Source organism: Lampetra fluviatilis, chromosome 12 (assembly GCF_964198595.1).
Source record: "Lampetra fluviatilis chromosome 12, kcLamFluv1.1, whole genome shotgun sequence".
In the NCBI taxonomy this organism is placed as follows: domain Eukaryota; kingdom Metazoa; phylum Chordata; class Hyperoartia; order Petromyzontiformes; family Petromyzontidae; genus Lampetra; species Lampetra fluviatilis.
Window position 1 is genome coordinate 4,699,402 of NC_136286.1, and position 16,368 is coordinate 4,715,769.

General features: G+C 41.8%; 1 protein-coding gene across 8 annotated transcripts in view; it reads left to right on the forward strand.

Annotated features, from left to right (window-relative positions):
• Positions 1-13,300, forward strand: part of LOC144935073 (putative JmjC domain-containing histone demethylation protein 2C) — a 131,371-nt gene extending 118,071 nt beyond the window's left edge. For 5 of the 8 annotated variants that reach the window (XM_078861421.1, XM_078861423.1, XM_078861422.1 and 2 more), the window contains 18 exons: positions 143-2,919; positions 3,068-3,266; positions 3,513-3,739; positions 3,873-4,025; positions 4,263-4,364; positions 4,499-4,629; positions 4,737-5,037; positions 5,206-5,549; positions 5,898-6,198; positions 6,619-6,860; positions 7,724-7,895; positions 8,028-8,118; positions 8,593-8,723; positions 8,833-8,952; positions 9,683-9,822; positions 10,254-10,433; positions 11,185-11,313; positions 11,503-13,300. In XM_078861421.1, the coding sequence (XP_078717547.1) occupies positions 143-2,919; positions 3,068-3,266; positions 3,513-3,739; positions 3,873-4,025; positions 4,263-4,364; positions 4,499-4,629; positions 4,737-5,037; positions 5,206-5,549; positions 5,898-6,198; positions 6,619-6,860; positions 7,724-7,895; positions 8,028-8,118; positions 8,593-8,723; positions 8,833-8,952; positions 9,683-9,822; positions 10,254-10,433; positions 11,185-11,313; positions 11,503-11,595 (5,833 nt within the window). In that variant the 3' untranslated portion in view covers positions 11,596-13,300. The remainder of the gene's footprint in view (positions 1-142; positions 2,920-3,067; positions 3,267-3,512; positions 3,740-3,872; positions 4,026-4,262; positions 4,365-4,498; positions 4,630-4,736; positions 5,038-5,205; positions 5,550-5,897; positions 6,199-6,618; positions 6,861-7,723; positions 7,896-8,027; positions 8,119-8,592; positions 8,724-8,832; positions 8,953-9,682; positions 9,823-10,253; positions 10,434-11,184; positions 11,314-11,502) is intronic. The other 3 variants (XM_078861425.1, XM_078861424.1, XM_078861426.1) reach the window with 3 other exon arrangements.
• Positions 13,301-16,368: the final 3,068 nt, after the last annotated feature.

The following is a 16,368-nucleotide window of genomic DNA, read 5'->3' on the forward strand; positions in this document are numbered from 1 at the left end:
ATTACTGAAATGCTGTTTAAAATTGTTTTTTATTGTATACTGTCTAAATGACATTATACAGGCAGTGAAATGGGGTCATGTGTGAATACACGTGTGTATTATTATAGAAATATTTTTTTTTACAATTATCTGTTGTGTGCAGAGAATCCGACCGAAAGCACATGGCAGCCATGACCCCTCCCAAGTCGGAGGCCCTGCCTATGCAGGGGCTCTGGCTGCCTCACTCTCACGATCCTCACAGCTTGGCTCACAGAGGACACGCGGAGAACGAGGGAAAGCAGCATCACTCGTCTTCCGGCAAGCAGGACAGCGAGCTAGCGCGGAGAGAAAAGGAAATGGCAATGTACGCACAGGCGTACAGGGCGAAGGAGTCTGAGCTGGAGTACAGGAAGTCCACAAAGCGGGACATGGATCAGAAGCATAAAACAGATGGGCCAAGTGAGAAGTCACCTCTGGGGTTGGCAATGTTTCATCCACTGATGCATCACAGAGTGCTCCCGAGTGGCTACTTTACATCTCTGTCACAGAGTGTGGTTAATGAGCCCATCAGGCACAATGGAGTTAAAGGCAGCAGGGCCCACACCGCCAGTGTAATGTCTCCACCACTACGTGAGACGGGTGTTGATAGAACAAAGGGTGGAGTTGTGATGGCACCGTCAGTGCAGTCTCTAGCCGGAAATAGCAACAGCGGTAATAACAGCAAAGCTCTGTCTCGACCGCCGCCACTCATAAAGCACCAACCAGAACTGCAAGAAGTGAATAGGGATAAAATGTCTGATCGCCTGATGCCCTCTAGTGGTCATTCTGTAATCACGGGAAGCAGGAAGCAACCTCTCGATGCTCTGTCTTCAATGTCTGCCTCACCGCTGCCTCCGCCATTGCTGAAACCAGTGCCTCCGCCACCACTGGCTCAGCAGCAAAGCTGCCGCATGATGGATCGCGGGGAGGCGCCAGCTTGCCTGTCGCACGTTCAGGCCAACAGCGAACGTTTTGAAGCGCCTGGACTGCGGGCACCGTCCCCTCTGAAAGTGGCTTCGCCACAGCAGCTGCAGGCTGCCATGATGCAACCTTTAGAGCTTCAGAGGTCTCGTGGGATTCCGGGAGAAAACGGACCACCTTCACATCAATTGTCCAACGGGCTGAAAGGGAATCCTGAAGGTGGGTTTAGAGACTCGACAGGCGGTTCTTACTTGGATGAACTTCGAGCCATTGGGGACATGAAGAAGGTGCATGATGCACAGATGTACGATTCGAAAAATACCAGTCGGATTGTTGCTGCGCCGGCATCTGTCATCGTACATTCAAAATCAGCATCCTCCACTCTGCTGGCTGCACGTGTAGAGCCAAGCAACCCCAAGCAGCATGGCAGCATTGTGCACGGCACAAGCCACAATATGTTCATACAGTCCCTTTCGCCGCCAAATGTGCCCTTGTTGACTCCATCAGTGATCTCAATTCCCGACAAATACTCAGAGAAAGCCGTGAGCAGTCATGCACCAGACACTTCTTTGAATCTGTCATGTTCTGATCTGAGGACGGTAACAACAGTATCAAACTCTGCTGTATCAAAAGAAAGCACAGTTGTAAATATGACCACGTCCCTAAACACAAGCTGGAGCAGCTCAGTATGCCCACCATCCAGTAAAAGTCCTGCTTACAGTACAGCCCAGATTCTTCCTGGAAAACCTGCAGCAAATTTAGTATCAAGTTGCACAACTCAGACCATCACCATTTCACAATCTGTCGTCGCATCTGTGGCTCCCAAGGCTGCTCCATACCAATCTAAAAAACAAAAGGCGTTACAATCATCAACCCACGCTCAACCGTCCAATCCAGCTAGTAATGGTAATGACAGCGACACAGCCAGCGTGAAAAGCGATGTGAGTTCATCGTCTTCCAAGGGGAGTATGGAAGTTTCAGCCAATCCAGTGAGCTCTGGCAATCCCAATGGTGGTGGCAGTGGTCTTCACACCAAGCTGAAGAAAGCCTGGCTAACTCGCCACTCAAAAGAGGACCATATGGTAAGCAGCGACAAAGTGGACCCATCTGCAAGGCCTACGGATAAACTTCCAGCATCTGAATCTCCTTCCTTGCAACCCATTCAAGTGGCATCTATAAAGGAAGTTGATGAGGATCAAAGGCAAGAAATGGTTAAAGTAGAGAGGAAATTAAAGAAAAGTAAAGAGGATGCTGCTGAAAACAGGCGCGTGAAACGTCAAAAGAAAGATCTGGAAGAACAAGGAAGAGTAAAACGTGGGAAAACCGATGAAAGGCGGGCAAGCAGTGGAAAGGAAGAAAAGAAAGAAAGCAAGCAAGCCGCGGCATCTCGAGAAGATGTCAAGGAGGAGAAACGGGGAAAACGTACAAAGGAAGATCCAAAAGATGATGACAAGTCAAAGCGTGGTAAGAAAGAGCATCAGGAAGAAAAACGTGGAAAACAGGCAAAGGATGATTCGGGTAAAAACAGGAGAGCAAAGCCAGAGAGGAAAGATCTGCGGCAGGAGAGACGAACCAAGAGGGCAGCCAAGCGAGCACTGGAGTCTGAGGGCTCGGAAAGTGATGATTCAGAAGGGCCGGAGAGTCGGGCAGAAAGGAGAGCAAAACGTCTGCCTAAACCAACATACAAGAAAAAGGAAAATGACATGCAAAAGAAAAAACCTCAGAACGACGATGAAGCTGACCGAGAAAAAGAGGAGACCAAGGAAGAAGGGAAAGAATTGGGCAGTGCCGATGAAGTTGAAAGCGAGAAAGAAACAGCAGCTGGGCAAGAGAAAGAATCTGTTAAAGAGGTGACGAAACCCTTGCCCATGGAGTCTGACAAAAAAGAGGAGGAGCCTGAGAAACAAGAGGATGAGAAGAAGAATGGTGTCTTCAATGCCGGGAAGTTGGAGGAAAAGCCCAAATTAAAACTTGATGATGGTAGGATTTCACCCTCTTTACATTTTCGTTATTTCCCAATTACTATTATTTTTAATTATTATTCCTATGTTCTGAGATATTGGAATTAAATGGCTTTCAAAAGGAACTTTAATACATTGCCTCTGCCTGCTGTGTTGCAATTTAACAGAGGAGTTGCCGGAGAGTGTGCTGAAAGACTGGCGCAAGGTGAAGCGGCTCAAGCAGACCGGGGAGACCTTCCTGCAGGACGGTGCCTGCACGGAGATCACGCCGTCGCTGCAGAAGTGTCGCGAGTGCCGCATGGTGCGCTACCGCAAGGGCCAGGAGGTGCACTCGGCGGTCTTCTGCCGCTTCTACCACTTCCGAAGGTATCCCCGCAACTTTTTGTTTTTCGATGCGGTTACATTTAAAGTGCATGGAATATTTTTTCATCTTCCATAACTTTTGACTTGGATATCTTTATTGATACATTGTATAAATATTGCCTATGCCGGTTATCAGCACTTTTGTTAAACCGTCATTTTAAGGTGCTAGTACCCTGACAATGTTGAACTTTAAGTTTTACAATTCCCTTTCTCTCCGTCCTCTATTCTCTGCATTGTATGATGATTCAGGTTATCCTTCAATAAGAATGGGGCATTGCGAATTTATGGATTCTCTGCGCCAAACGACTGCACAGCGGATGACCTTAGCCTGTGGGTACCTGGAGGCACGGGTGCTCCAGCGTTACGGGCAGAGGGAGGAATAGAATCCGCCAGGTACATCCTATCTCACGTGGGACCTCAGTTCTGTCGGATGGTCCAGGCCGAGAAGGATGCCAAGGCACGCATACCGCAAGATGGTAAGTAAATGGCCGTACCTGAGAAACACGCATTGGAATTTGCACCAACTTTATGATTGTAAAAATGGCACTGGTAGGTGCTTGCTTTGTGATCTCACGTGTGTTGACGTCCTGTCATCTTTCTTGTTCACAGCTAAAGTGGCGTGGAAACGTGCGGTGCGTGGAGTTAGAGAGATGTGTGACGCCTGTGAAGCCACGCTCTTCAATGTCCACTGGGTTTGCCCAAAGTGTGGCTTTGTGGTCTGCCCTGAGTGTTACACTTCACGTCGGGAAAAGCGGGACACAGGTATTGATTGTTAACATTTGTACTGAGAAGTCAAATAAATAAAACAATGTGGAATATAGACTTGTAAATGTTTAAAATTCTGGTTTCCATATCTTTCATTAAACGTAATTGGTGGACAACATGCACCTCCGATTAGATATGGTTGGCTATGCACGGTGCGAAAGAAGTTCAACATACATATATACGTACATACACAGTCCTTTGTGTGATTTTGTTTGTGGCTTTTCTGTTCTGTAGAAAATGAAGGGAAAAAAGAAACGTTCTCCTGGATAAAGTGCGTCAAGGGCCAAGTACATGATCCCAAAAACCTTATCCCAACACAGATCATCCCTGGAACAGGTTTGTACATTTTGGAGGTTTAAGCTATCATGAATTGGAAAGTTAAAGCATGTAAAAAAAATGATTGACATGTTTTTTTTTATATATATGGGTTTCCTTTATATCTGAGCGATTACTTTTTGTTGTTCTTGCAGCGTTGTATGACCTTGGTGAATTGATGCACGCTACACATGAGAGGCTGGGGATGGCGTCAAACTGCCCGTGTTTTGGAGATGTGCAAAGTAAACCATTCCATAAGCTCCTCAACACCAACGGAGTTTCCCAGGCAAGTGTGTGTTTTACATAAATACGCCTTGAAATGTATACAAATTACAGACTCTTTATCTGTTGCAAAAGCACGTGGATTTGATCGAAATGTAACTTCCTGTTTAGGTGCTGCATGACCTTATTGCATCGACTCTGAAGAATGGCATTAACATAGTGGAGCCGAAGCAAGAAGTGTCTGTAAACAGCCCTGCTAAAGATACAAAAGGTGAAGTTCAAGATCTAAAGGAATTCCACAATAATAATGGAAATGATAACAAATGCACTGAAACGCAGAAGCACTCGCCTTCTGACGCAGGCAAATCTCAGTCTGAATCTCAGACAGCACTGCACTGGCTAGCTGACTTGGCAACACAGAAGGCAAAAGAAGAGAAGAAAGGTACTTTTCCTTTCCAACAGTTGTTGGCAGGTGACTGTTTTCAAAATTCCAGTACTGTGTATCACTCATATGGCAAGTGCATTATGTGCCTCTTTTGTCAAGTTTCCTTTAAACCACGTTTATTTTTAGCCATCCGGAAAGTTTTGCGGATGCAAATATACCGACTAATAAAACGATTGCTATCGTATTCGTCACCAGATGTCATGCCGATGAAAGCTGACCAGAACCCTGTTGTCGTCCTGGAGTCCATCCTGAGCCCTGCTTCGAGTCTGGCCCCGCGGAAAGGCATCAAGGGGGAGCAGCGGTCGCCGGTGGTGCTCCTGGAGACTTTTAGCAGTACCTCCGTGCCGCCGGTAATCAGCTCTGCTTCTGGAGCCAGCTCTAGCTCCCTCAGAGGATCTGGTGGATCGGGAGGAATGCTGGAGCATGGATCGAGCTCCTCCACCCTCCGTGACCTGCTCACTACCACGGCCGGAAAGCTTCGCATCATCTCCACCGATGGCGGCATGGCCTTTGCCCCCGTCATGCCTCTCATGTCTCATGTACGCTGTAAAAACACCCTGGCACATTCACGGCATTTAGATTTTTCATGCACCGTAGCTGTTTTTTGTACAGGCATATGGCCACATCTGCACCATTGTTTATGCACCGTAGCTGTTTTTCTTTTTATACGAGCTGCTGCTCAGCCAAAAATACTCGACTCAAACGTCTTTAAGCCATATTATTAAGTGACATTAACCTAAATTGTAAGTGTCAAAATATGTTTTTGTCATTGAAAATTATTTTTGTTTCCATTGGCATTGACATGTAACAACTGATTAGAAGTGAGAGGTGTCCTATAAGCTTGGAAGGGCCAGTGTTTTAATTACCGCATTTGCTTACGTCTTCAGACGGACAGAAGCTCGCGGAGCATGCCCAACTTGCTGGATGACATCATCGCCTCCGTAGTGGAGAATAAGATCCCTTCTGGGTGGCCCAAGACAATGCCGGCTGCGTCGCGGGTATCTGAAGCGCTGGCAAGGCACGAGATGCAAGAACCCGGCGATGGGAAGCTACCCAAGAGGGAGGAGCTGCATGGCACCGTGAAGTCCGAAGGCTTTTCTCACCCTGCGACAATAGCCGACATGGCGCAGTCAGTCAAGAATGAACCTCTTGGAGAGCTGCAGAGACATCTGAAGACAGATCCCAAAGGTAACACGAAAGTTATTGTTTTTTTAAATAATCCAGACATTTGTGTTAGGAAAATAAAACTGCTGTTACTCGACATTTTTGAAATGTGAATTTAACAATGTTGTTTTACTTAAACTGAATGGAAAGGAATCAAATAACCTTTTGCTTTTATAAACAGTAAAAATATTCACAGGAGGCTGAAATTTTTTCCATAAAAATATTAAATTATTTTTACATCTGCTTTTTAGTGGAATAAATGTGCATTTACTTGTCTTGATGAAATTATAAAAGAAAGCAGTTGTTGTAATAGGTTTTTACCCTTTTATCTGGCAACAAAACTGACCTTTATATCTTGCTACTGGCAAAGGAGGCCTCATAATGTAAAGAAAACGGTTGCTTGCATTGCTTGACATGCATTTTTTCTATATTGATCGTATGTAGCTGACAAGCAGCTGAAAACAGATGCGGGTCAGCCAAACGTGACGAGCGGAGAAAGTTCCAGGTCTCAGGTGAAGTGTGAGCAGCTGGACGAGGCTCTGGGGCATGCGCCAATGAAGGTTGATGGAGTGGCAACGTGGAAAGTGCCCCATGGCTGGCTGTGTGGAGGATGTATTCTGCACCTATACAACCCCACAGAGCCAAACAACTGGAGGGCCTTCAGAGAGTGCTGGACTTGGGGCCAGGTGAGCTCCATTTTTGGAATTGCGCATTCTAAATTCAATGTCGTTATCTATACCTTTTTTGTTTCAGTCATTCGCTGAAAAATGTTTTGTATACATTTGAAAGATTTTTTTTGTATAATGTAGATAGGACATTTGTGTAAGTGTAAACACTACAAAAGTTAATGTGTAACATTTTCTTAGTAAAGGAAAGTGATTGTTTGAAGGACACGACTGGAAAAACACAGTAGAATATGTATATGACAGCGTTTATTTGAAGGTAAATTGGGATCAAAACAATGAAATGGAGGGAAATAAGCGCAGGGTGGCAGTGCTTTTGAAAAACTAATTTTGATCATAAAAAGCAAAATACCAATTTGTTTGCAAAAGTCAAGTTAGTGTATATCACCTACCATAACACATAGATCAGCATCGTGAGCAAATATTGGAAAACACGCAAAATATCGAGACTTTCATGCTTCTAATTAAAACTGACTGAAGAAGTATGCACGAATCAATGAACAAAGGCAAATGAGACCACCATATTGACTATTAAGCAGAGTTAAGTGTACTTGGGCAGGACACATGGACACATCACAAGTACAGATTATGACTGATGTCCGAGGCTGGTGACAGAACGACAGCCAAAGGAGAACACATGACAGAGAGGATGGTTGACCACGGAGATGGAGTGATGAGATTGGTTCATTTGCAAGTAACAGGTGGAATTGTGGCATTGTGGGACTGCTGGAGTATCAACAACGTGGGAAATGCCTTCATTTCAACAGAGGATTGACAATGACAGATGATTGTGATGCTGAGAAAGGGTTAACAAATGCTGGCACGTTGATTTTAAGACATTGTATTCTGTGTGTTCTATCCTTCAGCCTGTGGTCGTGTCACGAGTCCATGAATACCTGCGCCAAGAGATCTGGAATCCAGAGAGTCTCGCAAGAGACATCTGTAAGCAGGAAACTCACTTGGTGGATTGCAACACTTTGGCTGCTCCATCCAATACCATTCTCAAGGACTTCTGGGAAGGCTTCCAAGACAACTCTGGTAAACAGTTTTGCTCTTTGGCAATAATATTAATTATTTCTTTATTCAAAATGCCTGTAGTATTTAAAGTATTAGAAATTACCAAATAAGTTTATGATTTTAAAATATAAATTTTTTTGTAATGCATTGCAGTACGGCCGAAGAATGAGTCTGGAGAACCCATGGTTCTCAAGCTGAAGGAGTGGCCGACAGGAGATGATTTTAGGGATCTCCTACCTGACAGGTTTGTTAAGCAGAATCATCATTCAGCCATGGTCAATCCACTTCTGGATGAACGCCCCCCCTCTCACAATCCTGCGATGCACTAATCAACCGAGCATCCACACATGAACTGATTTCATCGTGCCATCTCCTTCGGTGGACATGTTCCATTTCTCTTGGCTAGATGAATATATTGGTAAATTATGGGACCTCCTTTGCCAGTACCAAAATATGAGAATAGGTTTTCCCCTTTTTTCTGGCAACAAAATAGGTGTTAAGATGTTAAAACACCAAACTGAAACCTTTTACAAGGAATAATGTCTGCATTAACCACAATACTTGTGGTCAGCATGCAAACAAAAAACATACTCTGATCATATATGCATTGTCTTTGAATATTGGTAAATTAATTGCAAACATTTCATGTGTCTGGTTATATATGGAAACATTTCTTATTTCCGTTAATCCAGAGAGCCTTTTCTTCATTGTGGAACAGGTTTGAAGATCTGACGCGGAATGTACCCCTTGCGGAGTACACCACGCGTGAAGGGAGGTTGAATTTGGCGTCCCATCCACCAGACTTCTTTGTTCGGCCAGAGCTGGGACCAAAGCTTCACGTTGCTTATGGTAAAACCTTGATCCTTATCTTATTTTCATTTGGTGTTTATTTCATGTTTATGATTGGTAGGTGGAAAATGGCTTCTATAATAATGTAATCATTTTGTTTTATGTGCAGGTCTTTTAAAGGAGGGCGATATTGCTTTCGGAACAAGAGGTATCCATTCAGATTTGGCAGACACAATAAATATCCTGGTTCATGTTGAAGAGGCAGCAGGGACAACTAATTCCAGAGAAGGTAATATAAATGAAGCAATAAATGACAAAAATGATTAACTCTTATAAGGGTTACATAAAGTATAAATTTGTATTTCAAATGTCACCATATTCCTTTGTATTTGAGCCATAATATATTGTAATATGTAGACTGTTGAGGATTCAACTCCGTGAAGTAATCTACTGAATTATGTGGAATGTGGTGGGCGAATTCGTGTTTTTTTCAACAACCTCCAACCAATAAACCTGAAATATGAGTTACATTTTTTATTGCTTTTTTAGCAGTGTTATTGTTGTTGTTAATATTAGTCCAAGGAATTACTGGATATCCTAATATTTTCTCATCAGCAGGCACTAGTTCTAAGATGTTTTTCAAATCCAATGCGTGATGGAGTTATCGAATGGCACTTCATTGATATAGCTGTGTATTTAAATTACACTTAACTCCTGAATAAACTATATTCATACATGCCCTACAGCCAAAGTTTAACTTTATCATTGCTTACTTTAATCCGCAAAGTTGCTTGGGCTTGGCTGTTTTTCATCTGTTGCCTTGAAATTCCAGATTTTTTACTATCCATATTTAGTTGTACTGTTTCAATAGAATATTGATGTAAATATATTCAGTAAAAAGGTTATCAATATTCTAAGTTTCGATAACTATTTGAAAAGTCATATAATTTTCCACGCTTTATTAAATCCATTGTTACCTGGCTCTATATATCATTCTTATTTCATCTCAACATTTTCAGTGCTTCAAAAGGCACTGGAGGTTGGGGAAGCCGATGAAACAATGAAGCTGCGCTTCTCTGAAGCGGGCCAAAAAGCCGGAGCGCTGTGGCACATCTTCTCGGCTGGTGATGCAAGCAAAGTCCGCGAGTTCTTGAGCAAGGTCATATTTATTTAATGTTTTCATGCAGAAAAAACACGTATATCTGAGAAGCCTGTTAACCGTGACTGTCATATTCGGTTGGCTACGTACTGGTGCGTAAGAAGTTCAATATACGTCCGCTAAATAATAGAGGGTTCTTTTTTGGGTTAGATCGTGTAAATAACCCCCAAAAAACCGATGGGTAATATTGGTCGTGAAAAACCTACGTGTTAAACATACATACCCTTGTTTTTATGTAATATAAAATGCATGTCAAAAGCTTTATAATTTATCCAGTATTAATATGCACAAGCCAGACAAAGCAAGATGATTAAATCATTTCAGTTTCTAGTGTTGCCTTAAGCTGAGAGAGGCTGTATCATATACATCAATCGTTTATATTCGCTCTACTTTTAAACACACGAACAACAACTTTGCATTTGATGCTGCAGGTGGCAGCCGAGAAAGAGGAAGAAGAGGAACCAGTAGAGGGAGATGTGGCACCGACACCGAGCATCTATTTGGACGCAGAGCTTCGGCGCAGGTTACAACAGGAGCAGGGAGTCAGGCCCGTCGCACTGGTACAGTGCCTTGGCGATGCACTCCTCATACCAGCAGGGAGCCTCTACCAGGTAACTACAACACCTTGACCACTATTATCCTAAATTCACGTTTACAGACAGCACTTTCGTCAATCCACTGCTTTGTGAAGGCTTCCCTATGTTGTGTGGGGTTATGAGGGTTATTTGACCTTGCTTCACCATACTGATCTCTGTTGCGGGTTCGATAAGACTTTTAACGGCGCCACAGCGGCGAGATGTTAACTACCTCGCCTGATATACAGGACGTCGCGGGTTCAATCACGACCCTGACACCTGTATATTTGGAGTTTGCATGTTCTCTCCATGGTCGCATGGATTTTTCTCCCGGGTCCTGTGGTTTTTCGCTTCACATTTAGAAACATGCATTCAGAGTGTTTGGCTGTAATACCTTTCCACGTGATTTGTGGCTACGTTTCTTTTGAAAAAGACCTTTATAGCTCAGTGGACCTTTTCTCGGAAAATAAATATTCGTAGTAAGTGTTGGATTGTTGTGCAGTACAAGAATGTAATTTTCCACATTTACCTCTGCTGATAATGTAGTCCTGCAACAGCCTATGTGTGGTGGTCACCTACCCAAGCATTGTCCTTGCTCAACCCTGATTAGCTTCTGAGATCTGTTGAGATTGGGCACATTTTGAGTGATTATACAATCACACTTCATTTACATGCATCAGTGTACTTTGCGTAAATCACATGAGAGGCTGTGGAGATGCATTGATATGCACGTTAGTAATACAGCAGTGGTTCATATTCATAATGCGGCTTCTTCCTTATCCATCAGGTGCAAAATCTGTACAACTGCATTGCGGTGTCTGACGACTTTGTGTCCCCGGAAAATGTTCAGCACTGCCTTCGCTTGACACATGAGCTCAGGCAGTGGCCTGATGGTAGTCATGAAGACAAGCTGCAGGTAATATACTTCGTATAAATACACACAGTTTGGACACAAATTATGCCTGTATGTATATATCTTGTTTTATCAGATGCAAAACCACCGTGGAGTTTCCGTAACTTAACTTAACTGCTTCGAATACACGACAGCAGCAATGGATATTACAAAAAAAATCCGCAATGTTAACGCTGAAATGTTGTTTTGCAGGTGAAGAACATAATTTACCATGTGGTGAAGAACATGGTTGGAATTTTAAGTGCACGCGAACTGAAAAATGACTCTCAACCAACTGCCTGCTGAAGAAAATAACACCCAAAATTGCATAACCACAAGTGCACTATCTTAGCTTTAATGCGGACTAGTCTAGAGAAAATAACCCCACATGGATGATGAATGCACTATCTGTGCTCCATAACAGGTTTGATATAAAAAAAATAAGCCATCCTTGCAGCCATTGTAAGATAAAATAGAACAAGACAAAAAGTGCACTATCTAAAATTCATCCATAGTGGACGAAGAGAGCCTAGGGTGACCCCGATATGCACTATATTTTTGCAGGACATGCTTGCCTAAAAGGTAAACTGGAACTGAATGTTCTTTCAGCCGCTTCAAGTGAAAGTAGGGTCAGTCTGGGCAACTGACATTGGAGTGCACCGCAGATATTTCCAGTGCAATCCTTGAAAGGTGGAACTTTGAACCCTGGGTTTGTGCGTGTACCACACTACAGTATATTGACTAGTTGTTTTTGTATGCGACGGTTCATGTGAAAAATGTATATATATGTAGGACTTGCTAAACTTTTTACTTGCACTTGTGTCATGGTGTATGCCAGCAACTTTTTTCAAGCCGCGGCTCAGATATTGGCTCAGACTTTCTGATACGGGCTGAACAAAAAATGGAATAAGATGATCCTTCAGTTCACACCTAGAAGCACTTCGTATGGTTATGATACCATGTGCAATTAGGTACTTCGTGTCGGAAGGAAAAAATGCTAATTTTGACGAACCGTGCCGCTTTGTTTTTTAGCTGTTATGTACAAATGTGTGATATTCTTGAGCACAATTATTGCGAGTCTGTTTAAATCCACGGAAAAAACTATTACACTTGACATTTTCATCTTCAAAAGGAACGTGTTTTTTTCAGTGCTAATCAGGGGGGGGTACCATGTTATCAAAACTCAGTGACAGTTGTACAATTTGATTTACCATTTTATCCACGTGGTATAAAAATTCCAGGACATTTCTTGTAATAAAGTCTAGTGTAAATTGTAAATATTAAATATTGAGTTAGACCAAGGGCTTAATTGTACAAAAACGAAACTGCTCAGGTCTAAGGCTTGCACCTGTGCATTTGTCATGTATTGCTCGTGCCTGTTACGTTTTTAACATGCAGCGGCAAATAGTTATTTGTTTGCATTGTCTCATATTTTATACTATGATGTTAATGAGCATGCATTTATCAAGAAAGATCAACAATGAGTACATAATTGGTTGTATTCTATTATTTTATGCATACCTTTCAGTTTGCAATTAAGCAGTGATTTCAAGTGTACATATACAGTATATATACCATAGTTAAATCTATCATTACAGAACCCAGAAATCATTGCTTTATACATAAGCTACACGTTTGTAATATAGCATATAATATAGTGGAAAACCTTTTCATGGAAAGCATTTATGCTGTATAATGTTTGTAACTATCTTGAATACTGTTTATATTGTACATTACTCTGTTGTGGTTTAGTGTTGCCATTATCAATAGTAGTGATACAAAAAGGTGTATTTATTTTATTTACCGATATAAATACAAAAATACATGAAGAGACCGATGCCTCATACAATACAAATATTTTGTAAAATCTCGATGTGAGGTATTTTCTGTATCAATTTATAATGTGTCATTTATGGAAACATTGAAAATTTACAGTAAGGTGGCCCATCAATTTTGTTATATGTGGAGAAATTTATATATTAAAAACATAAATACATAACTTTCTTGCGTGTTTTCCTTATACAAAAAACCCATTCCAGTAGCCTTTCGCTGTTTGATTACTGATATACCATGCGCGTGTGTGTGACGTTGAATTTAACAATTCCAGATACAAATAAGACGACATTGGTAACATTTATTTGAAGACCCCCCCCCCACCCTTTGCTTAAAATTCAGTGGAAAATGTACACTTGTAACATTTGTCTCTATACTTTACTCTTTTTCTGATGTCTAATTTTAAGTGATGTGATGAAGTACAGTATCGTATATCAGGCAGAATTCTCATGTTAATATGTTAATCCAGGACTTAATTATTGAGTGTAAAAAAATCAATTTAAGCTTTGATTTCAGTACACATAAGTGCAACAATTCCCATCAAAAGCAGAGTGAAAGAAAAACAGCCAAACGATGTTGCTGATGCATTTCATAAAAACATGAAATGGATTGAGAATTTATAGTACCCAGGCGCACAAATGCGTGTGGCTCATTTTATGTGGGCACAAATTTAATGCTGCGGCTAGAGGCTGAAATCTGATTTATAGTAAGTGCTGCGACAGAGATTGTGTAACTGGTACCAGTCTTGCAGATATTTGGTAATGACGGCAGGAGCTGGATGAATAGAGGTATTGTGGGGTGTGTCAAATGAGTAATGATGATTGTGGCAGACAATTCTATTGTAATTGATTATGCAAGTCTGTTTCTCAAATTTATGCCACTTGCAAGGGAATGATGTTCTGTGTGCGAATGCGTGTATGATTTCACAATCCACTGGCTTCGTATCGAAAGCCAAAAGAGTGTATTTACCGACACCGAAAAAGGTTACAGGAGGTCACATTTGTAATGTGGCTAACAAAACCTGCTCTAACGCATGAGTCGCAAGTCAGGTTTGCTCCTAAATCTCAATGTTCAAAATCAAAGGTGGTGCGTACGTGGCCTGCCGTCTACTGGGACGAAGTTGGTTTAAAATCCTGCATGGAGGAATGTTACAGATAATGCGCCATTGGTAAACATTCCAAAATACTTGCTGACCAAATAATGTTAGCTTGCTATTGCATTTTATACCCCACTATCCAATTTTTTTTTTATTCGGTGCCCACACATAAAACAAGCTGTTCAAATGTTGAATTGTTATACCGAGCAAAGAGTCAACTCGGCATGAATTGTCATGCATCATTTGCATCCAAACAGGACATTTCGCTGGAATCTGCTGGCTTCTCTCGAAACAGAAAGGCATGTCAATGTCCTTTCACATCAGTTTCCTATGCATGTAATTAATTACCACATTGTCCACGCACAAAGTACACACTGTCCATCCCTAAATTCTTAGCACAGTGTTGTATTTAGTTTACTGGGCCCTTTTAGCAATCCACTGCTGGATAAAGGCATCCCCATGCTTTTCATTCATGGGGGTTGGGAGGTTTTTTTGACCATACTTCACTTTGTTCAGTGCGGGTTAGTGAGGATGGTGGTAGCAGGACCAGTTTAGCTATCACCACTGGTGTTGTTGGCTATGGCTAGGAATCAAACTCGAGATCACTGGCTTCATATAGCAGTGTCCGAACCTCATTGCCACCGTTCGACGCCCTGCATTGTACATATTAATATTTAAGGAGAAATCTCTTGAGTAAATGTACGCACTTTGTGGGCAGTATCACACTCAAGTTAGGCTTTAATTGTAACAGTGTGTTAGACATCTGTGAAGATGTGCCTGCGTGATTTATTGCTCGCAGAGTGGTTAACAGTGTGGCTTGGAATGTGCTTTGTTGGTGTGAAGATTGGCAAAAAAAATGTACTCTTCGAATGAAACATTCTTATATTATGGAAAACATTCACTTGTAATATACAGTATATTTTATGCAGGAGTGGTTTAAACATGTTAAAGTATAACAATGTTATAATTATTTTGTTGTTGTAAATTGTACATATACCGTAATGTTTTGAAGATCCACGTTTGCAGAATGCAGATTAAAAGTGTCTGCAAAGTATTCAAATAAATGTTTACATGATCCATCTGACAACCCCCCCCCCCTTCGCACGTGAAGGGCTCACAAGTGAAGCCATCACATCTACCCCCCTCTATTTAAGGGACACAACAGGGTTTCTCGACAAATATTGCTGTCCGCGCGATGATGCTAGTTGTAATTACTGGCAAAACGTCATACTTAGATTGTAAATGTTGCGGATTTGCTTTCCAACACACCGGTGTGCTGTACTTGTAACGCATTGGCATGTTCTGTTTATGTGACAAACCTTACTAATTGGCTGTGTCGGGTGGTGGCGGGGTTAACGACACATTTCTATTTACGCGATCTAACCCAAAACAGCCTGTATTATGAATACGAGTATTAAACGCCTTCCTTCACGCATGCACCTCGTTACTGTCGAAGCATTTGAGTGCTGTTGTAAATTTGACATTTCCCACAAATTATCATAATATTGCTTCATATTTGTAATGGAGTTCAATTACAATTTAATTAACTGCATTCTCATACAAAACTAGCTCGTAAGTTGAACTATGAATACAAAACAAAATCTGTAAAATTCACAATTCTCGGCAGTGGTTCTCTCATTTGTCTTGCTTCAACTGGAGTTGCCAGCATCTCCCCCCAGGGTTTATGGGAACTCGCTGAAAGGTTTATGCATCAAGTTGGCATGTATTTAACAAACATTTAAAGCCATTCTCTGGAGATAACATCCACAAGTGTGTGTTTTCTCCTACCCCAGCCATCTGGACGGCTTGTTAACTATAGAAACAGTGAATGTGATTACAGCACATTCAGAGATATCTACTGAAACGTTAAGTACTTTTTACTTCTCCTTTATTCCTGCACCTGTTACATATACTCGAGCCCAATACATTGAGCTAAATTAATGTAAATGCCATCATTTAAGAATGCTTTATTTTGAAAGGTATTGCCTTAAAAGGAAAACTATATACCACGTGACATGTCGGGTCATGGTCCGTCTCCATCATAGCATATAAATCATAGCCCATAAATCATTGATGTGCTATGAATCATATGTGCTATGAAGAAGGGCTATTGCCCGAAACGTCACCAATTACATACTTTTCCTTTTAAG